This window comes from Pseudonaja textilis, chromosome 5 (assembly GCF_049901715.1).
Source record: "Pseudonaja textilis isolate UNSWEBS1 chromosome 5, rPseTex1.2, whole genome shotgun sequence".
NCBI lineage: Eukaryota > Metazoa > Chordata > Lepidosauria > Squamata > Elapidae > Pseudonaja > Pseudonaja textilis.
In genome coordinates this window covers 75,891,829-75,913,197 of record NC_141994.1, presented here as the reverse complement: position 1 = coordinate 75,913,197, position 21,369 = coordinate 75,891,829, and the positions used below count along the sequence as shown (strand labels likewise).

The 21,369-nt window shown below is 59.0% G+C and overlaps 1 protein-coding gene across 1 annotated transcript in view; it reads left to right on the top strand.

The window, feature by feature from the left end:
* Positions 1–286: 286 nt before the first annotated feature.
* The window catches only part of MAPK8IP2 (mitogen-activated protein kinase 8 interacting protein 2), a 32,528-nt gene continuing 11,445 nt past the window's right edge, over positions 287–21,369 (top strand). Inside the window, 5 exon segments of the mRNA XM_087935445.1 lie at positions 287–659; positions 12,732–12,837; positions 14,549–14,643; positions 14,645–14,798; positions 20,622–20,760. Of these exon segments, the coding sequence (XP_087791571.1) occupies positions 595–659; positions 12,732–12,837; positions 14,549–14,643; positions 14,645–14,798; positions 20,622–20,760 (559 nt within the window). The 5' untranslated portion in view covers positions 287–594.

Below are 21,369 nucleotides of genomic sequence, written 5' to 3'. Positions count from 1 at the left end.
CGCCGGCTCTGCAGCCCGCAAGCTGCCCCCCCGCCCCGCGCAGTCCGGCCTGTCCGCTCCCCCGCCCACCGCGCCCTCGCTCTGCAACCGGGCGCCCGGCCCTGGCATTGGGCGCCCGCTTTGTTGTGGCGCCGGGCTGGGACATTCCCGCCGCCGCCGCGGCCGCCTCCCCCGACCCGCTAGGCTGGAGGTGTCGCGCATCCGCAGTGGGGAGGGGGCGCTGTGGAGCCTCGCTCGGCCTCGCCCCTCCTCCGCCTCCCCCTCCCCGCCTCCCGCCGAGCCGCGCCGGAGCACGACGGCCTGGTGGGTATTGGCTGCGCCGCCCGCCCCCCCGCGCCGCAGCCAGGCGGCGCAGACACCCCCACCCCGCGCTGTTTCCCGGGGCCCGGCCGGAGGACGCGCCATGGCAGCTGCGGCTCTTGCCAGCCTCTGCGGGCAGCATCCGCAGTGAAGACCCGCCGCCGCCGCCGCCGCCGCCGCCGCCCCCGACCGGCCCGGCCTCGCCGCCCCTCGCCTCGCTCGCGGCGTCTCGCCTCTCGCTTGCCTCGGCTCGGCTCGGCTCGGCTGCGCGGCGTTGCGCGGCGCCCGGAGAAGATGGCGGATCGGGCGGAAATGTTCTCGCTCTCCACCTTCCACTCGCTCTCGCCGCCCAGCTGCAGGTAAGGCGCCGCCGCCGCCCCGAAGGCAGCCCCGAAGGCCGGGGAGGGATGCGCAGAGGGGGCGATGCTGGCCGCTGCGGCTCCGGGAGCCTCTCCGGGCACGTCCGCAACCCGGGCGGAGAAGCCGGGCCAGGGAGCGGCGGCCGAGAAGGTTCCGCTGGCTGAGCGCTGGGCGGCTCCTCCGGAGAAGCCGGGCCTGGCCCCCGCCGGCCCCGCGCCACAACTGGGCCGCGGACGCCCCGTCTGCCCCCGGGGTCCCTCCTCCCGGCACCCAAGAGGCCCGCTCCCCGGGGACCCTCCCTGCCTCCCTCGCTGTCGGGGAGGCGGGGGAGAGCGGCGCTCGGCCCAGAAAAGAGCGAAGCCGCTTCTCCCCCGCCTGGAGGCCGCAGCGGCGGGGGCTTTTGCGGCTTTGGGGGGCGCTTCGTCGTCGTACAACCCGGGTCCCCTCCCCCTCCCTTCCATGGAGAACTTGCCCCCGATTCGGAGGCTCCGGAGCGGCCTCGGAGGAGCAGGACTCCACCCGCGGCAGCCCCCTCCGCTCTTGCCTGGGCGCTCCTCCCCCTCCCAGCCGAGCTTGGGCCTGGGGTGGGGGCCTCTTACCTTGACCCTCCTGAGCCTTCCTTGGGGGGCTTTAGGCCTGCTGGCCCTGAGAGGCCGTAGTCAGCTGTACTGTGGCGGACCCCACCTTCTCCTTTCCCCCCTTGGCAGGCTGAGTCTGGCAGGGAGCCAGAGCTGCCTCTCAGCTGTGCTCTCCCCATGAGCAGCAGAGCCCCCGGCCCCCCTTGGGACCCCCAGTCACTGTGGGGCTCCCTCCTGGAAACCAAAGAGGGGCTTTGGGGCATCACCCGTGGATTAGGGAAGGGCCTCCTTTTCCGTTTGGCCTTCTGGTCTTCCAAGCTGGGGAGGCGTTTTCCTTGGGGACCCCCAGGGGCACCGGATGCTGGCCTAAGGCCTCCCTCTTGAGCCAGAGCTGGTCCTGGGGGCTCCTTCTAGGCACTGAGGTTCTTATTTGGGGGCAAGGACCCCAGGGAAGGGCTGTCCTTGGCAGCCGGAAGTCTGTTGTGGGGAGACGTGGGCCCTGTTTGGGCAGGGAGGGCCCAAGTGTGGGTCCCAGGGGCTGGGAGGGCACCCAAAGCCCCTGGCTGGATCAGCCCAGCCGAGACCCGTTTTGGGGTTCCCCCAGGCGCACCCTGGAGACCAGAGAGGCCCTTGGGGGACAGGTGGCCCTCACCCAGAGACGGGGCTGCAGGGGAACCGAGGTGCCGAGAACCAGGCACGGCTAGCGGTTGAAGCGCTGGGGAGGCCTGGGAGCAACCGAGGAGCCAGGCTCAGGACCCCCAGCCCCCAAAACAGCCTCTTTCTCCGCTTCCCGGGGGTGGGATAAAAGCAAGGGAGACCCACCCGCAGGCCATCTTCGGCTTCGGGGGGTGGGGGGGTAAGGCTGGGCAGAAACCAATTAAATGGATCCATGGAAAGGGCTGGAATATCGTCAGGGGAATCCAGCTCCCCTTTGCGCCTCCTGGGATCCCTTCTGGATCCTGGAGATCTGCTTTGGCACAAAGGGAGAGGTGGGGGAGGGGGATGAGATGAAGGCCAGGATTGGGGGCCTTCAGCAGATCTTTGGGAAGTAGCGGGGCCTGGGCTGAGCAGCCCCACTGCACCCCTCCCAGTAGGTGGCTGGCATGGCACTTCCCGGCCTCCTTAACTCGCAGGGCACGTGCCTTGGCCAACTGGCGGTCCCCAGGCCGCTGGAGGCGGCCAAGAGCGTGTGTACGTGTGCATTTGGGAGGCAGGAATACAGTTGAGGGGGTGGGTTCCATGGTTCTGATGAAACAGAATTGGCTGCCACAAGGTGGGAGGAGGTTTGGGTTGTCTTTGACCTTTTTCTCTTGGGGGACGGACGGTGTGAGTAGATAATGGCTCCGGCCATGACCATCAGTGGGCACTTAAGGGAGATTCAGCTGGGAGAACTGAAAAGACATAACCTGATCAGCCGTGGCCTGTATAGGATGCATACATGTGCATATGTGTATGTGTGTGTGTCTGTGTGTTTTCTTAATATATATATACACAGATGGATGGATGGATGGATGGATGGATGGTTGGATGGATGGATAGATAGACAGACAGATAGATGATAGAAAGATGATAGATGGTGAAGGGACGGTGTCAATAGCAGCCTTTTGTCCGCGTGTTGTGCTTGACCCATTAAGAGGGCAACCAGGAAGGCCAAGGACTTTCTCTGCCAGGAGCTGCTCAGGAGCAGGAAGGGGAGAGGCACTGCTAGATCCCTGGTAGATCCCAAGTGGATCCCTGCCCTTTGGAACATCACCTTGACCCTTCTGCCCTTTAGGAAGACTTTGAAAAACCAGCAGGGCAAACTGTGAACTTACCGGGATGGTGAAATTTTGCATTTTTATCTACCTGGGTGCTGTGGTGGTTTTATTGCCTTGCCTGCTTGTAAGTTGCTGGTCAGTTGAGTGGCCGTCTTTTCATTCGTTCAATCAACCAGCCAATCAGCTGGGGCCACTATATGTTTTCCTCGAAGTCATTGGCCACGGTGGCATAACAGGAGGCGGGCTCCTGTCTGAGTGTACCCCAACCTCTGGGGTTGTCTCCTTTGCTTGCGATGTGCACCTCTCTCTTTAAGGCAGGGCTCCCCAAACTTGGCAACTTTAAGACTTTCAAACTTTAAGCAAAGCTGGCTGGGGAATTCTGGGAGCTGAAGTCCACCAGTCTGAAAGTTGCTAAGTTTGGAGCCCTCTGCTCTAAGGTGTCAATCCAGGTTGGATTCCCACAACACACTTAACTAAGTTGTGTTTTGAGTAAGCACATCCGCTGGAGCTGCGAAATGCTGAACGGGCTCAAAGACAACCCCAGGGACAATGCAGCCGCATCCAGTACGTCTTCCAGCCACCTGGTGATGCTGCTGTGAGAATGCGGCCACTGGAGCTGTTTGCTTGGAGGGGCGATAGGTGAACACGCGCAGAAACCGAGTCAGGCCTGCGCCAGCTTGGTCTCGGCTGAGTTTAAAGGCAGGATGGGGAGCTACCAGGAGGGGCCTCAGCCAGGAGCCCCCCCTCCCATGTTGGTGGGATTAGGGGTGACATGAGGGGCTGCCCCAAAGGAGAAGAGGCCCTCAACTTAGTCTCCAAAGGCCCCGAAGGCGGCAGGACAAGGAACAGCGGATGGAAACTCGCCAAGGAGAGGAGCAACCTGGAACGCAGGAGGGAGGTTTCTAAGAGAGAGATGGGACAACCATTTGTCTGGATCGATTCCGGGTCCCCCGCTTGAGCAGGGGGTGGGGTTGGACTAGTAGATCTCCAAGGTCCCTTCCAACTCTGTGATTCTGTTGTTTTGAATGGCGGCTTCCCTCAACCAGCTCCTCCTCAGGATTGTAGGGGGTCTTGGCTTCAGCGAGGGAGGAGCTGCCAGTCAGAGCCGTTCCTTCCTGAGCAGGATCTGGCCTTCTCTCTTGGGGGGCTCCAGGGCTGTTGGCGCAGCCAAAACCTTGAGAATGCTGCAGGACGGACAGGGTGGCGTCGTTCCCTGGCTATTCAGAAGAGAGCGAGGGAACAGGATGGAGGAATTGGGGCTTGGAGCTTGTGGGATTGGGCGTCCGGTTTGGGGATTTGGGGCCTGCAGGTTTCACGGCAACCGCATTCAGAGAACCCAGATTTGGGGTCAAACGTGCTGCATGAATCTGGCCTTAGCAGGAAACCTTCAAGGATAAATCTTGCTTCTCTACCTGTCCCCAAAGCACCTGTGGATTGCGCTGGACAGCCGGGAAGGGCTCTTCCTCAGGCCGGGGAGTGCCATTCTATGCAGAAGGGGGGGAGGAAGGTGGGGCTCCCCCCTTTGGGCTCCTTCGGGAGGTCCCCCTCCCTCAGGTGCTGCTTCTACCCGCCGGCTGTCAGACTTCTAAACACAATCACAGCCCCTCCAGGTACATATGGAAACGTATGACTTGGGTTCCCCCCCCACCAATTGCTTGTATAGGGATCATTCTCTATACCGATTCTCAATCTGGCAACTTAGATAGATACAGATAATCACACTTGGAAGGGACTTTAGAGGTCATCTAGTCCAACCCCCCGCCCAAGCAGGAGACCCTATACCGTTTCTGACAGGTGGCAGCCCAGTCTCTTCTTGAAAGCCTCAAGTGATGAATCTCCCACAACTTCCAAGGGAAACTTCTGTTCCATTGGTGGATTGTTCTCGCTGTCATAAAGTTTCTCCTTATTTCCAGGTTGAATCTCTCCTTGTTCAGTTTCCATCCACTGTTCCTTGTCTGGCCTTCAAAGGTGCTTTGGAAAATAGCTTGACCCCTTCCTCCTCTCTGTGGCAGCCCCTCAAATATTGGAAGGCTGCTCTCCTGTCTCCTCTGGTCCTTCTCTTCCCTAGACTAGCCAGGCCCAGTTCCTGCAACCATTCATCGTATGTTTTAGCCTCCAGTCCCCTCATCATCCTGATTGCTCTTCTCTGTACTTTTTCTAGAGTCTCAATGTCTTTTTATAATGTGGTGACCAAAACTGGATGCAGTACTCTAGGTGTGGCCTTACTAATAAGGCTTTACAGAGTGGTATTGGTACCTCCCTTGATCTCAATTGTATCCCTCTGTTAATGCAACTTAGGATTGCATTGGCTTTTTTGGCGGCGGCTGCACACGGCTGGCTCCCATTCAGCTGGTTGTCCACGAAGACTCCAAGATCCCCCTCCCATTTCCTGCTGTGGGGTCTCCAACCTTGGCAACTTGAAGCCTGGCGGACGTCTGGGAGTTGAAGAGACCCCTGCTCTGTATGATGCATGTTGGATTGTGTTTCTGCTATGATTGCACCAGTAGAGGCTACACCAATTTCATTGTCTCCATGATGTACAATGACCATAAAGGCTGGGAGTGGGGAAGCAGGCTAAGTGCTTACTCCTTGCTCAGGTGGGCACAGGTCAAGTTTACCAACCGGAGGGAACGGGAGCAGGCTTTGCCCGGTCAGTTTGTAACCCAAACGAGGCTCGCAACTCCTTGGGCTGATGAGGGGCGGGGTGGGGAGGAGTCGTTGGGATTCTTCCAAGGGGATTCTTAGCATCTCAGTGGCTTCTGTCCTTTGCAATTGTGGTGATGTGTAGACCACAACACAAAAGTGCACCTGCTTCTTTGTGTCCCAACCAGTGTCCGCAGGGGGACCTCACAGCCGGGTGTGAGAGAACACAGTTTAATGTTGCTAGTTCCTGCGCAGGAGCTGTTTAATCGACACGTATTTTAATCTTGCATTTTATATTTTGAATTTTATGCCATTTAGTGTGCCTTATTTTAATTGGGATGCCTCTGACACGTACACAAACTGCTCTTTAAAAGACAGCAAATCCCGAAATGATTCAAAGGAAACCAACCTAAAATCACTATTTAGCCCAATCCAGAGGGTTCCGCAGCCTCCCCCTGTGGTAAGAGAGGCGGCCAACACATTTTATAAATAAATAAAATGCAAATTCATTTCTGATTGTGCCACTTTTCCTCTCCGTCTGCCATTCAGGACCTGGTGCCGGATCTACCAGCTTCATCTTTGAGAGAGAGGCACAAGGCTTACTTACTTACTTACAGATTAAGGGAAGGGACCTTGTAGGCCATCTAGTCCAACCCCGCTGCCTGCTCCTGGGTCAGGATTTGTTCTGACACCACTCACTCTGGGGGTGACCAGTATTGGCATCTTGTTCGGGGTGTGTGTGTCAGCTGCACTTGTCCTCTTCTTCCTGCCCCCCCGCAGTGCTGTAAAGGTGAAGGGCAATTTGGCTGCCATCTTCCCAGGTGTTCTTGGTGCCCCTCACCTTCCCCCTGCCCCCCAGGGCTGCCAGGTCCTTCTCTGTGTTGGTGCCTGACGGAGCATTTTCGCTGGTCACGAGCCTCTAGAGCAGAGATGGGGCCCCTTGGGACTTGCAGACTTCAACTCCCAGAATTATTCTTCTTCTTCTTCTTGCATGTTGGCTCAGGAATTCTGGGAGTTGAAGTCCACAAGTCACAAAAGGGCCCAGGTGCCCCAGCCCTGCTCTAAGGGCAGGACCTCGGTTCCCTCCAGGGATTCCAAGTGAGGCACGGGGGGAGGGGGGGGCAAAGGGGTTGAAGTGCTCCCCCCTGAATCGATGGCTGAAAGTTACACCCCCGGGAGGGACTCTGTCATTACTTATAGTCCCCATCATGCTCTTCCAAGGAGTTGAAGTACATCTGAGAGCTCAAATCATACTCTGTGTTTGTTATGGAGAAGGAGGGGTATGTGTGTGTGTGTATGTGTGTTTGTGTGTGAATCTCAGCAGTTGCATCACAGTTTCCCAGGGAGGAGGCCGTCCATTCCAGAGGGGCCCAAGACAAGAGGCTGCACAGTCCCAAGCTGGATGGGGAGGAAGAAAGAAATCCAGGGTTGCCACACTAGAGAATCTCCTTTATCTGGTATTTGAGAAGGCGATCGCTTTAGTCTGGCAAGATCCTGCCCATCAGGCGCAAGCAAACAGCGGGTTGGATTTCACAGGGTCGCCTTTGGGGTTCGGCCTGGCAAGCCCCTGGAAGGGCTCACAGTCCAGAGCAGAGAAGCCGAGCTGGGCTGCTGGGCTTCTCCTAGGCAGGCAGGTCAGCGACTCCCGCCGGAGATTCCGAGGTGGAGACCCACTAGCTGATGTGGGCCATGCCAGCTGTGCCCAGGGCCTCTCCGGGGCAGTGGTAGATGGGGAAGGTCCCAAGGTTGGCCCCTCCCCTTCTCCCCGAAGACAGCAGCTGGCTAGGAGGGGGGTCCGTGCTGCCAGGAGGCTGCAGCAGCAGCAGAGCAGACAGCTTTGGGTCGAGGTGCCCTTCCGCTCGACCTGGGCACGGTGGAGAAAAGCGGCTCTGCCCTCTCCCCAGGGGCCGCTCCCTGGGGCTCACCCCCCCCCTCAGTGCTTGCAAGGCACGGGCTGCTCTGAGCCACGGCCGAGGAAGCCCCGTTTCAGCAAATGAGAGGGCAGCTGCGGCTGATCCGGTGGGTTCTCAGATGTAAACAGCTGCGTGAAGCTTAAGCCTGATTATCAGTGGCTGAAGGTCTGTGTGTCCGTTGGAGTCCCCTACGGCCGAGAATTGCTGAGGGTGCAGCAGCTCCTGTGAATCGGGGGCATTTCAGACCAGGGCTCTTCAGGCGGGCCAGGATGGGAAGCTGGCAGCCCCCTCGCACCCCACAGAATCAAGGGGTGTTGGCCTTGCCCAGCTCCCGGGGCTGAGCCGTCCTTCCCTTCCTCCTTTCCGGTCTCTTGAAGGCCCTTGAGGTTCATTATCTCTTCATCCTCTGTGCATTGTTAAAAAGGCAACATTAATGGGATGATGGAAAGGAGGAAGCGAACAGGGAGAAAATAAAATTGTGCGACCTGATCCCATACTCAGATCACAAGGGCTCCTGAGGATCAGGGGCTTTGCCGGATCTTGGATCACGTCTGACACGCTAAGAAAATGGGGTGGGAAACGTGGGAATTCTCCCCAAGTCAGAAATGGGGATTGGTTCCCACAAAGGGCAGCTTCGACCTGCTTGCTTTTCCTCCCACTCTCCCCTTCTTCCTTTCTCTCCTCTTCTTCCCTCTCCCCCTCTCCTCCCTCTCTTCTTTCCTCCCTTCTATTTGCCCGGCCCCCTGTGTTCAGGTCCATTTCTGCCCCCTGAAGGCCGGGCTGCTGCTCCTGCAGGGGCTTTTAGCCTGGCCACGAAGGAGGACACCGCAGTCCCGAGGACCAGGGCAGACCAGCAGAGGTCAGAACCGCTGGTGCTGAGACAGGCCCCGTTTTCTGGAGTTCTGGCAGAACAGCCTTGCCCCCGAAATCAGCACAGATTTGCAACCGAGCAGAAATTGGGGTTCTGCCTTTGCTTGCAGACAGCCCCAGTTCTGGTTTCTGAGAGGGGGGGGAGCCTCAGGGAAGGAACCCACCTGAGCATCCCTGAGCTGGACAGCCAGCGGGCTGCTGCCTTGGCTTGTGCAGGGAGGCGGCAGCAGGAGGAGGAGGAGGAGGAGGAGGAGGAGGACAAGGCCAGCAGTTCTGCTTCGAGAGCGGCTGCCTCCACGCCAGGCAGGAAGCAGGTGAGGAAGAGCCTCCGGCCATTTCCCTCTCCTGCCCTTGAGCAGCGCCTTTCCAGGGAGGGCAGCTGGGCTCCCCCTCCCTCTGCTGGTCCAGCTGGGCTGAGCGACGGGGACAAACCAGGGGGGGCTTCCGAGAACTTCTGGGCAGACTTGAGTCGGGGTCTGCTGCCTTCAGAGCTCTCCAAACAGGGCAAAGCTGGCCGGGGAATTCTGGGAGTTGAAGTCCACAAGTCTTAAATCTTTCCAAGGTTGGACACCCCTGATATGGTGTCTCCCACCTGAGCAGGAGGCTGGACTATTTTTTTTAATTTTATTTTTTTTATTTATTTTTGTCAATTGCTTACAAGATAACAGATATAAGTAAAAACATAGTTATGAATACATGAATACATATAAGAAAAATCAAAAGAAACAACAGGACAGGGACGGTAGGCCCCATTGGTGTGCTTATGCACGCTCCCTACAGACCTCTTAGGAAAGGGGTGAGGTCAATCGTAGACAGTCTAAGGTTAAAGTTTTGGGGTTTGGGGAAGAAACCACAGAGTCAAGTGTATTCCAGACATTGACCACTCCGTTGCTATTGTATATTGTATTTCCTGCAATCAAGTTTGGTGCGGTTTACCTTGAGTTTGTATCTATTGTGTGCTCTTGTGTTGTTGTGGTTGAAGCTGAAGTGTTCATTGACAGGTAGGACATTGCAATGTATGATTTTATATACCATACTTAGATCAGACCAAAGATGGTGTAATTCAAGGTTTTCTAGGTCTAGAATTTCGAGTCTGATGGCATAAGGTCTTCTGCAACGAGTAGAGGAGTGGAGAACTCTTCTTGTGAAATATTTCTGGACTTTCTCAACTGGACAGACTAGAAGATCTCCCAGGTCCCTTCCAACTCTGTTCTTCTGTTACCCCCAGGGAAGTCCACCTGGCCCCCCAAGAGCCGGTGCCCTTCCTCTGACCCCCCCAGGCCCTTCCTCTGCTGTGCTGCTGGTCTCTTTGCTCCTTGGCAGCAGGAATAGAGAGGGCCCTCTGCACATGGCCACTCACGTCTCTCTTTGCAGCCATGTAGATCTTCCTCCCCCTTGGGATCTGGCAAGGATTCAAGGACCTCATTTCTGCATCGGTTCAACCTTCTGGATGATTAGTCAGCTCTGCAAAGGAGGCCTTTTATTTTTAAGTGGTTGCAACGCCCTGCCAGCCTCGTAAAAGGGGCAGGAGAACCACTCAGCCTCCAAAAGCAATCCGAGGAACTGGGTGGGGCCTGGCCAGGGTCTCCTGGGCTGGGTGCCCCGCCCCCGGGATGGGATGCTTGGCAGGACAATTGGAGACAAGTGTTGGAGGGCCCAGCAATTCTTCCAGATGATGGTCTGCTGTTAATGCACCCAACAAACTTCCTGTATTTCACATTCAATTTGGGGTGTTTATAGCCTGAGTGAGTTTAATAATTTAAAAACATTTCCAGGATCTTGCGAAGTCAACTCCCGCTAGAGAATGAGCATCCCTCACTCCGAAGGCTTTTTAAAAAATCCTCAGTTTAACAGAATAACAGAGTTGGAAGGGACCTTGGAGGTCATCTAGTCCAACTCTCTGCTTGAGTAGGAGACACTGTACTGTTTCAGGCAAATGGTTGTCCGGTCTCTTCTGAAAAACTTGCAGTGTCGGAGTAGCCACAATTCCTGGGGGCAAAATCTCTTCCGTTGATTAATTGTCCTCGCTGTCCTTCGTTCCCGGTTGCTTCTCTGCTTGGTGAGTTTCCACCCGTTGCTTCTCGTCCTGCCCTCGGGGGCCTTGGAGAACAGCTTGACTGCCTCTTCTTTGGGGCAGCCCCCGAGATCTTGGAAGGCTGCTACCCTGTCTCCCCGGCCCTTCTTTTGACCAGACCAGGCAAAGCCAATTCCTGAACCTTCTTCATATGTTTTAGCCTCCGGGCCCCTAATCACTTTGGTTGCTTTTCCCTGAATTATTTTCAGAGTCTCAACGTCCTTTTTTTGCATTGTGGCAGCCAAAATTGGATGCAGAATTCCAAGCAGGGCCTCGCCAGGGCCTCGCCAAGGTGCTCTCAACACTTCACGTGATCTTGATTCTGTCCCTCTGTTAATGCAGACACCTAGTTTCGGGGAGACCCTCCCCCGGCCTGCCTGAGGTTGCCCCACAGAAGGCCTTTTCTTCCTGGCAACACCCGCGTTGGCACTGCCCACTGGATAGGCAGCCAAATTGTCCCGGAGCACCTGTGGGGAAGGCAGTTGGCACAGCCTGTCCAGGAGCCTCTCTGTCTACGGGGAGGGCTGGCTCCTGCCTGCCTTGGCCCCGTGGCTGGTCCTGCTCCCCCGTCCAACCTTCCAGGGGTGACCCAGAGGCCTTAAGTGATCCTGGGGAGGAAAGGCCACCTCTGTGCCTCCCTGCACACCTGCCAAGCATTTCAGAGTCGCGTGAAGGGCACAGACTGGCAAAACGGTGACAGGTCTCAGGGCTGGCAAGGGAAGAGCCATGGCAACGTCAACGGCTGCTCACGGGGGTGACCTCATCCTGCTTCCTGGGGCTGGGACGATGCAGAGATCCCAGGGCTTGGCAGGTGGGCTCCTGGGAAGGCAGAACACAGGCCACAGGGAGCAGAAGGGGACGCAGGCCTCGTCCTCACTGGGGCGGCAGGTTTGGGGCAGCTCTTGCCCGCCTCCGTCTGGCCAGCCCCAACGAGCTGTGAAGAGGGAGTCCCTGGCCAGAGCAGCCAGGCAGAGTCGAGCTGCCCGAGAAGGCAGCGGCAGGGAGGCAGTCCTGTTATTCCTCACAGCCCTGGGAGCCCAGCAGAGGTCTGCCTGGAGGCGGGGGTCTCCCCACCCGTGGAGGGGGGCCATCATGAGCCCCACCAGAAAGGGGAAGAGGCCCAGGGGGGGCCCCCGTGGCAGGTCGGCTTGTGGGCAAGATCCCCTCCAGGCAGGCTGGGAAGGTGCCGGTCCCTTTGCCCAAACCCAGCGTGGGTCCCTTTCATTGGGGCCGGGGGAGGGGAGGGCGCTCCGCCAGAGCTCCGTGCCCCTCCCCCTCCAGCTTGGGGCGGGGCCTTGGGGCCTGCAGCCCACGGGTTGGTCTGCTCTGGGCTCAGCCTGGAGCGCAGGGGGGGGGGTCGTCGCATCGGGGAATGGAAGGTCAGATAGAAACTGTGGCTTCCTCGCAGCTTGTCCTCCCCACCCCCAAGGCCCTCCAAGCTGCAGGCGGCCCTTGTTGGGCAGAGCAGCCGCTGGGCCACCAAGAGGTCATCTGTCCCTCAAGAGGGCAGTGCATTTCCCTAGGGTGCCCAACGGGCCCGTCTGTTCTCTGCATTTGGCCAGCCCGGAGGACCCTAAAGTAGCCACACCGGCTGGGTCTGCCCCCCCCCCAGAAGGCCCCCTCCCGGAGAGACCCTCTGCTTGCCTCCCAGGGGCTCTGGCCCACTCCAGCCCCATTTCGGGGGCTTGTGCTGCAGTCCTGGCTTTCCATCTCAGGATTGAAGGTACAGAGCAGGCTGGATTTCTGGCTTTCAAAGGACGGTTTCCATAACAACCATGTTCCCATCAGGTTGCTTAACTCTTCCACCACTGGAGCGGCAGCCTCTCCACCCAGGTGGGCTCCCCCCCCCGATCGGGTGCTGGAGGGCACGTTTGGCTCCCCCTTCTCCATTTTGGTCACGGGGGGCAGGGCACCCACAGAAGGTGGCAAGGGCAGGGCAGGCAGCCGGCTGAGCCTCAAGGGAGCCCGGAAGGTCAGGTGATGCCCAGGGAGGGTTGGGGCTTCTGGGGTCCCCCAAGGAGGGAGGGAGGGGAGGGAGAACTGCCCCCCAGTCAGGCTCAGCTGCGCAATGAAGGCTAATTGCAGGAAAGGGGGCGGGGGGAAGGGCTGCCTGGTTGTCCAGGCCCAGCAGGTCCCCTGGCAGGTGAGGGTTGGGGCCGGGAAGGAGGGAGGGTGGGAGGAAGGGTGAGGGTTTCTGGGCCTCACAAGGAGGGGGTCTCCTCCTGCTTCCTTGCAGACCCTCCCAGGACATCAGCCTGGAAGAATTCGACGATGAGGATCTGTCCGAGATCACCGACGATTGCGGCATCGGCCTGAACTACGACTCGGACCACAACGAGAAGGTGGGAGGGGCTGGCGGGGGGTCTGACCCTCTCCTTTGGCACTGGGGGGCTGAGTTCACCTTGCCCGGCCTTCCTGCTCCCCTCTTGCTCCAGGGTGAGAGCCTGGCTGGATTGCTCCCGGGAGACCCCCGGGAGGGAGGGAGGGGGGTGGGGTGGGGGGGGCAGAAGCTGCTCTCTCCTTTGAAGAGGGGGGGGCTGGCGTGAGCCTGACCCTTGGGTGCTGGCCAGGTCTCCTCCTGCCTGGACTGGGGAAAAGAGAGCGGGGACTGAGCACAGAGACCCCCAAATGGGTCCCGGGGGAGGCCCAAGCAGGTCTGGAGGGATCTGTCTCCCCAGTCCAGGCCATGGAGGCAAGTGCCCCCCTCCAAAGGAAAACCCTCATTGAAGACCCTCAGGAGCCCCCCAGGAGCGTGAATTGCCCCCCACCGACCACCATCATCTGGATTTGGGGATCCTTTGGAAAGAGATTCCAGCAGCTGCCCCCCCAGGCCCCCCCAGGGAGGCTGCAAGCCAGACAGACCAGCCTGCTTGCATTCAAAGTGGCTGGCTACCCTGCCCCCCGGACCCCCCGAATTTCCCCTCCGCTTGCCTGAAAAAGCCGCCCGTCAGGCTGCGATCGGCATGGGAGGATGTTCATGCAGCCCCTGGGGGCTCTTGGGAGCCCGCCCACCGCTGTCATCTCCTTGGCTCCGGTGCCGTTAAGGCTCCGACTGGACCTGGAGGGACCTGGAGCCCCTGGGGGCTCCTGGGGAAGGCAGGACCCTTCTGGGGGTTCAGCCAGTTTGGCCTCAGTGCACCAATCCCTCCCTATCTGCCCCCCATCCAGGCTCTCCCGGGAGGGGTCCAGCAATGAAACCCCCCAGCCCCATCACCCTCTTCCTGTTCCTCCTGAGTTGCATCCAAAGGATGGCGGGGGGGGCTTTCCCTCCCCAGGAAAGTAACCCTGGTCCGTAACCCTGCAGGTCTCCTCAATTTTTCTGCCCCCCGAAGACCCAGCAGCCCCCAATCTGGGCCCAGCCCCCAGGCCAAGTCAGGCTGTGCAGCTCTTGGTGAGGGTCTGTGGGTGGTTTGGGCCCCTTGCCTGTGGGGAGGGGGCTGGTTCCCTAAGCCCCCAAGCCCCCTGGGCAGCCTCGGAGTGGCAATGGCGGTGCTGCTGCCAGCGCAGGTCAACCGCTTCCTCCTCCTCCTCCTCCTCCTCTCCTCCTCTTCCTCCTCTTCCTCCTCCTCCTCCTCCTCTTCCTCCTCCTCCTCCTCCTCCTCCTCTTCTCCCTCCTCCTCCTCCTCCTCCTCCTCCTCCTCCTCCTCCTCCTCCTCCTCTCCTCTTCCTCCTCCTCCTCCTCCTCCTCCTCTTCCTCCTCCTCCTCCTCCTCCTCCTCCTCCTCCTCCTCCTCCTCCTCCTCCTCCTCTTCCTCCTCCTCCCTCCTCCTCCTCCTCCTCCTCCTCCTCCTCCTCCTCCTCCTCTTTCTCCTCCTCCTCCTCCTCCTCCTCCTCCTCCTCCTCCTCCTCCTCCTGTGCTGGTCTGAATGCCCTTGGCCTCAAGACAGGAGATGGGGGGGGGCTTGCGAAGGGCCTTCTGAGGGAGGGGCACGAATGCTGCCAGTCGACCTTCCTGAGGGAGGAGGGGGCCGCCCACCGGAGCCCAGAGCCGCTCCCTCCCCGTCCTCTCCCCACCCACCCCCAGGGCCAAGACCTGCCTTTTTGCCTCCCCCAGGACTGCCTGGGGCTGGGCAGGGGGGAGCAGCCCCACCCCACCTGCACCTTCCAAGAAGACTTCCAGGAGTTTGAGATGATCGATGACAATGAAGAAAGAAGAAGAAGAGGAGGAGGAGGAGGAGGAGGAGGCTGGAAGAGGCCCCCGCTCCCCTTCGGGGTCGCTGATACCTTCGCCCACCCTCGAGGACCCCCAGAAGCTTCGCCCCACCACCCTCAACCTGACGGTCACCAAGCACCCAGGTGAGTCGGTGCCTCCCCCCCGGTCTTTCCACAGCCAGGCTGGGGGCTGGGGGGACCAAGGCCGAGAGAGCTTGGGGAAAGGGGTGGGGGTGGGGGGGGGGGGGTGGGGGGCAGCCACCGGATTCCACGCAGGGACTCGAGAGGTTGGAGCGGGGAGCCCAGCAGCCCTTCTGCCTCGCGAATGAAGCATGCGGGGGAGGGCGGGGGACGACGACAAAGGAGGCCGCGCCTCCCTTCTGGTGCCCCCAGAGACTCCCGAGTGTTTCGGGGGGACACACAAAGAAATCGACTGGAGGGCTCCCGGGGGAGGGGGCTCCCCAGAGGCCATCAGGAGGAGCCGTGCCCAGCCCAGCATTTGCAGGCCTCCCCAGCAACCGGCTGCCGCAAAGGGCGGGGAGGGGGGGGCGGGGGGGTGGGGTGGGGAGGCAGGAGGCGTGGGCTTGCCAGGATGCGGTGCTCAGAGACTGGCCAGGTGCGCCAGGGAGGGGCTGGAGGCGAAAACGTCCCAAGAACGGAGGCCGGAACGGGGTCGGTCTAGTCTGGCGAAAAGAAGGAGACGCGACAGCCGCCCTCCAACACCTGAGGGGCTGCCCCAAAGACGGGGGGCGCTCAAGCTATTCGCCAAAGCCCCCGAGGGCCGGTCAAGGTGGAAACCGATCCAGGAGAGAAGCAACCGGGAACTAAGGAGAAACTTCCTGACAGCGAGGACAATGAAGCGGTGGAACAGCCTGCCACCAGAGGTTGTGGGGGCTTCATCACTGGAGGCTTTTAAGAAGAGATCGGACAGCCATTGGTCTGGAATAGGGTCCTCCTGACTGAGCGGGGGGGTTGGACTAGATGACCTCCAAGGTCCCTTCCAATGCTATTGAACCAACTGGGGCTCTTAAGTCAAGCTTCATTTATTGGGCTTGGTGGCCTCACTGGGGGTGGGGCCTCCAGGCCACCCGTAGCCCACCTAGCAAAGGACTAAACCCCAGTCCGGTTTTCCTAAATGGAGTCTGAAACGAGGCCCCCTTGGGGGAAGAGGCGGCAGGGGCTGGGTGGGCGGGGAGGGCTTCTGCCCATCAGCTCAAGGAAGCCCTGCAGGGAGTGACTTCCGGGGGGCTTCAGGGAGGCAAGCAGAGGCCACCAGGGTTGGGGGGCAGGCACAGGTTGTGTGCCACGTGGGCAGTCGAGGCAGCCGGCCTTGCCAAGGTCACCTGGACAGAGGCAGCCGGCAGTCTTTCCGAGTCCCAGTCTGCAGGGCCGCTGCCCGGGAGGTGCCCACCCACCTTCAGGTCTTCCCAGGTGGGGAGGTGGGCTCTCCTGCTGTCCTTTGGCTGGGCTCGACCTCTGCCCTGAGCCCCAAGTGGTCACTGGTCCTTCCTTCCTTCCTTCCTTCTTTTCTTTCCTTCCTTCTTTTCCTTCCTTCCTTCCTCCCTTTCTTCCTGCCTGCCTCCCTTTCCTCCCTCCCCCTTCCTTCCTGCCTTCCCTTTCCTTCCTTCCTTCCTTCCTTCCTTCCTTCCTTCCTTCCTTCCTTCCTTCCTTCCTTCCTTCTCTCTCCTTCCTTCCCTCCCTCCTTCCTTCCTCTCCTTTCTTCTTTCCTTCTTCCTTCCTCCTTTCTTCCTGCCTTCCTCCCTCCTTCCTCCCTTCTTCCTGCCTGCCCTCCCTCCTCCCTTCCTCTCCCTCCCTTCCTTCCTGCCTTCCCTTCCTTCCTTCCTCCCTTTCTTCCTGCCTTCCTCCCTGCCTTCCTCCCTTTCTTCCTGCCTGCCCTCCCTTTCCTCCCTCCCTCCCTCCCTCCCTTCCTTCCTGCCTTCCCTTTCCTTCCTTCCCTCCTTCCTCCCTCCCTCCCTCCTCCCTCCTTCCTGCCTGCCTCCCTCCCTCCCTCCTTCCTTCCTTCCTCCCTCCCTCCCTCCTTCCTGCCTGCCTCTCCTCGCTCCCTCCCTCCCTCCCTCCTTCCTCCCTCCCTCCCTCCTTCCCTCCTTCCTCCCTCCCTCCCTCCTTCCTGCCTGCCTCCCTCCCTCGCTCCCTCCCTCCCTCCCTCCCTCCTTCCTCCCTCCCTCCCTCCTTCCCTCCTTCCTCCCTCCCTCCCTCCTTCCTGCCTGCCTCCCTACCTCCCCTCCTTCCTTCCTCCCTCCCTTCCTTCTCATTGCTCTTGGTTGGACGCCCCACCCCAGCTGAAGAGTCCACAGGCCCAGAAAGGGCCCCGGGAAGGGCCTGAAGAGGGTTCAGCCCCAAACGCCGGGGCCCCTGCCTCAGAACGAACCCGGAAAGGGCCTGATGGCAGCCTCTGGGGTGGACATCCGAGGGGCCAGAAGCTGATTCTGAGACACGTCATTCAGGGTCCCCCTCGGCCCTGCTTTCCCTCCAGCCCTTTGGGTGTGTCAGAATTCATATTCTCCAAGAAACTCCCTGCGGTTGATCTAACGGCCCAAGTGGCCCCCCTTCAATCTTCAATGCGGCACTGAATCCACGGCCACTTTTGAGGTGCTTTGGGGTCCTCGAGACCCTCGGCTGCGCGTCCTTCCCGGCTGCCTGGTCTCCGCTGACCTTGAGCTGCTTACGCTCCTGCAGGGGTTTTGAGCCCCTGTTCCCCTGTTTATGTCACAGGGCCATCACTAATCCCCCCAGATTAAGCCCCCCCCCCCTTCCGGGCTTCTAATCTGCCCATGTGTGAACCTCCAGTTGGTTTCCGGGCTGAGGCTCCCCAGGAGGCAGGAGGGGAGGGCTAAGGGCTCCCACTGCAGTGGGGTGGGGGGAGGGGGCTGGTCAGTGCGAGGAGTCCAGGTTGACCACAACAGCTGAAGGGGGAATCTGTGAACCTGGAGGACGCACAATAGATCAGTGACCCTACAGACACGCCCCTTTCTAATGCATAAACCCCGCTCTGGTCTCGCTAAGCTGACTTGTTTGGGGGAGAGGGAGGGAGGGGGGGAGGGAGGGGGGGGGGCATGGCTGGCTCAGGAATTCTGAGAGCTGAAGTCCAGAGGTCTTCCAGGTGCCCAACTGCCCCCTCCTGCCTTGGAAGGTGGTCCCTCTTCTCAAGGACCTGCTGCCCAGAAGACAAAGCTAGACCAGAGTTGTGGTCATGAATAAGCCAGAAGGCTCCAGGAACCGGTGGAAGAGCCACCGAAATATGGCCAGCAACCAAAGGACGACTCAGCCGAGGTTTCAGCCAACAAGCCTGTAGAATGACATTGTGAAGAAGCCAAAGAAGCAGGATAGGAAGAATAACAGGGTTGGAAGGGACCTTGGAGGTCTTCTAGTCCAACCCTCTGCTTGAGTAGGAGACCCTACACCATTTCAGACAAATGACAGCCCAGTTTCTCCTTAAAACCTCCAGTGGAGCCCCCACAGCTTCTGGAGGCAAGGAGTTCCACCTGCTAATTGTTCTCACGCTCGGGACATCCCTCCTTCGTTCCAGGTTGCTTGTCCCCTTGAGGAGTTTCCACCCGTTGCTTCTTGTCCTGCTGCCTTCGGGGGCTTTGGAGGATAGGTGGACCCCGCTTCTTCCTTCGGACAGTCCCTCAGATGCTGGACTACAGCCGCCGTGTCGATCCTGGTCCTTATTCCCATTCAACTCGACACGCCCAATTCCGGCAAGCATTCTTTAATTCCGGCGTTGGAGACGATGCCTGAGAATTCCACGGGCAGCCAAGGAAACCAGCCAACAGACCCTGGAATAGACCGAGTTACCCCGAGTTACCCTATCACGGAGTTGGAAGGGGCCTTGGAGGACTTCTAGTCCAACCCCCTGCTTAGGCAGGAAACTCCCTACCTATCCTAGCACGGATGACATTACCTAGTTGGGTCATGAAACGTCTGCAAGGAAACCGCTGAGCTCCGAGGGCCCCAAGGAGCCCCCAGTTCAGACCGGAGTGACCAAGGTTCTCTTTCCTTGAAACCTGGTTCCATTTCAGACCGACGGTTGTCACTTACGGCACAAAAGGCCCTCCGTCCTCCTCCCTATTCAACACAGATTCTGGATTAGAGACTCTCTGCTGCTTCTCGGTTCTGTGGCTTTAATTACTGGGCTCTTTTAATTATAATAAAAAAACACTAAGTAAATATGGAGAACAAACAGGGAGGTTCCTCTTTACATAAAACCTTGGACTGGCCAAAGGGCTCATCGACAGAAACGGCGCCGCCGTTGCCACCAGCGGAGCTGCAGCAGATGCAAGAACGTCCTCCGGGCAGCTTCAGACGGGGCGCAATGCTGTCGGCACCAGGTGCTGCTTGGGGTTTTGTGGGTGTCGGGGAAAACCCAGCCGGGCGCCAGGAGAAAGAGCCACTGGGCTCCCGGGAGAATAGCGGGTGCTGAGCCTGGGGGACTTAGAGCGTCCTCTCCTTTCAAGATAACTTAGGCTCCAGTTCAGGCCACGGAACAAGACTTGCCGGATCAGCAACCAGGAGGCAGGAGAAAACAACCCCGGGGTCTCACGATGGGGAGCGAAAGGTCTTCTAGGAGAAACAGTCCAGCTGCCTCCTGGAAAAAAAAAAAGAGCACCTTTTGGGACAACCTCCACCTGGATGTGACAGGAGAATCTCCACAGGCGTTTGGCAATGGGGGAAGCTACTCGTTTCTCTTCCCCGCTTCCCTTCTCTTATAAAGACCCGGCACTTTGTGGCATTTAGAAAGGGAAAAATAATGATTAGAAGAACCCAGTAATTAAAGCCACATAACTGACTAAGCAGCAGCTTCTTTCTAACCCCAAATCAGTATTGAAGGAGGAGGAAGAAACTTCCAATTAAAGGAATTTGAGGCTTGCAATCTTCCCAGCCGTAAGGGACGGCCGGCCACGTCATTGTAGCTAAATCAAAACTCTGGCGTCATGGGAAGGAAAGAATTGGGTGGGTGAGGATCCATCGAGCTGGGAAAGACATGATTGTCCTGACCGTAAGGAAGAACGACATTGGGGTAAAAGCCAGGCAGTTGCCATACCGGACGTGTTGTAAGTTCCCAAAGGGGACGATAGATTATGGAAGTCGTTAGTCGAACCAAGACACACAACCAAAGCTCTATGGTAGCTGGAGTGACTTTAGGAAATTCACTTGGAACCAACGGCTGCTGGCGGGCCAGTCAGGCCTTCCTCCCTCCAGGAGGAGCATCAAACAGGCAGTCAATGAAATGACGGATTAAAAAGATGAAAAATTATCTTGGGCGACCTGCTAAGACGTCACTTTGGTAGATAATATTCTAGCACAGGAGGCTTTAACTCCCAGAATTCCCCAGCCAGCCATGGGGAATTCTGGGAGTTGAGGTCCAGGAATCGTAAAGTTACCGAATTTGGAGAGCTCTGTATCTAGTGGAATAATACTAATCGGGGGGGGGGGGGGGAATTCAATTGGTGTAACCACCGGTTCGGTGAGCGCACATAGCGTAGGAAAAACAGCCGTTTTCAGCTACAACTTACCTTCTGTGCTGCAGCCCCGGGGAGTAAAAGAGCGGCGCTGTGCGAATCAGTCGGGCTTCAAAGGAAGGCAATATAGGATAGACTACGGCCAGGGTGGCTGGGTGGGGCCAACCCATCACCGGAACTACCAGTTCACGCAAACCGGTCCGTACCGGCTGAATCCCCAATCACCCCAAAGACGACCCCCCAAGCTGGAGACCCTCTCTTGCATTAGATTCCATCGAAGGTCCCAATTCTGAATTTAAAAGTGTGGCAGGAGGTCGCGGAGCAGCACCTGAATCTGTCCCAGCGTCCATGGAGTCCCGGTGCTGGCGCTTCCCCGGTTCTGATCCGGGGCCTTGAAGTCAGCCGAGCTGGCAAGACGTATAAACTGGGGGGTTCCTCTTGGATGCTGCCCCCCACCCTGAGTTGCTCTGTTCTTTCTCCCCCCACGACCAGGACTCCCTGAACAACAACAACAACAGTGGCTGCAACGTGGCTCCCCCCCTGCAGCGGGCCACCTGGCAAGAGACGCTGCTGCACTCCTCCTCTTCCTCCTCCTCCTCCTCCTCCTCCTCCTCCTCGGCCTCCCACGCAGGTGAGGTCTCCCGTTTCTTCCAGGGATCCAAAGATCCGAAAAGGTCCAGGGTGGCTTTTTGTTTCGCTCCAGGGTGGGCTGCTCGGTCCGATTCTGCAGAGCTTCAAATGTTTCTTTTGCAGAGGAACCTGGTTGCACAGGGGGCCTAACCCCCCCTCCCTGCCCCCCCCCCAGGAACAGCCCCTGCTGGGGAGGGGAATCGGCACCAAGCGACGGTTGGAGAAACATTTTTCCTACCAAACAAAGATTCCGACCCCTTTTCTCTTGAGGAGACAACCAGTAAATCCTCCCACACCAGCCTGGGTGTAGTTGACCTAATTCCCCTGCTGGCGTCTTCTCCCCACCTCTCCCCAGGGGAGCCCCAGAAGCAGCGGGGTCTGGAAAGGGCAAAGGGGGTTGAAGGTGAACGACCCCCCCTCTGCTGCCCTGCCCCCTCCCCCACAGGGAGAACTGGGGCAACTGTGTGGCTTGACTGGCCCAGCTGAGGCCAGGGGCTGAGCCCAAATTCAGCGGCTGCCTTCCCACCAGAGCTGGCAGGAGGGGGGGCTGAGGATCAGTGGGGGGCAGCACCCTTCCCTGCCCTTCCTCCTCCCTTCCGGCCATGGGGGG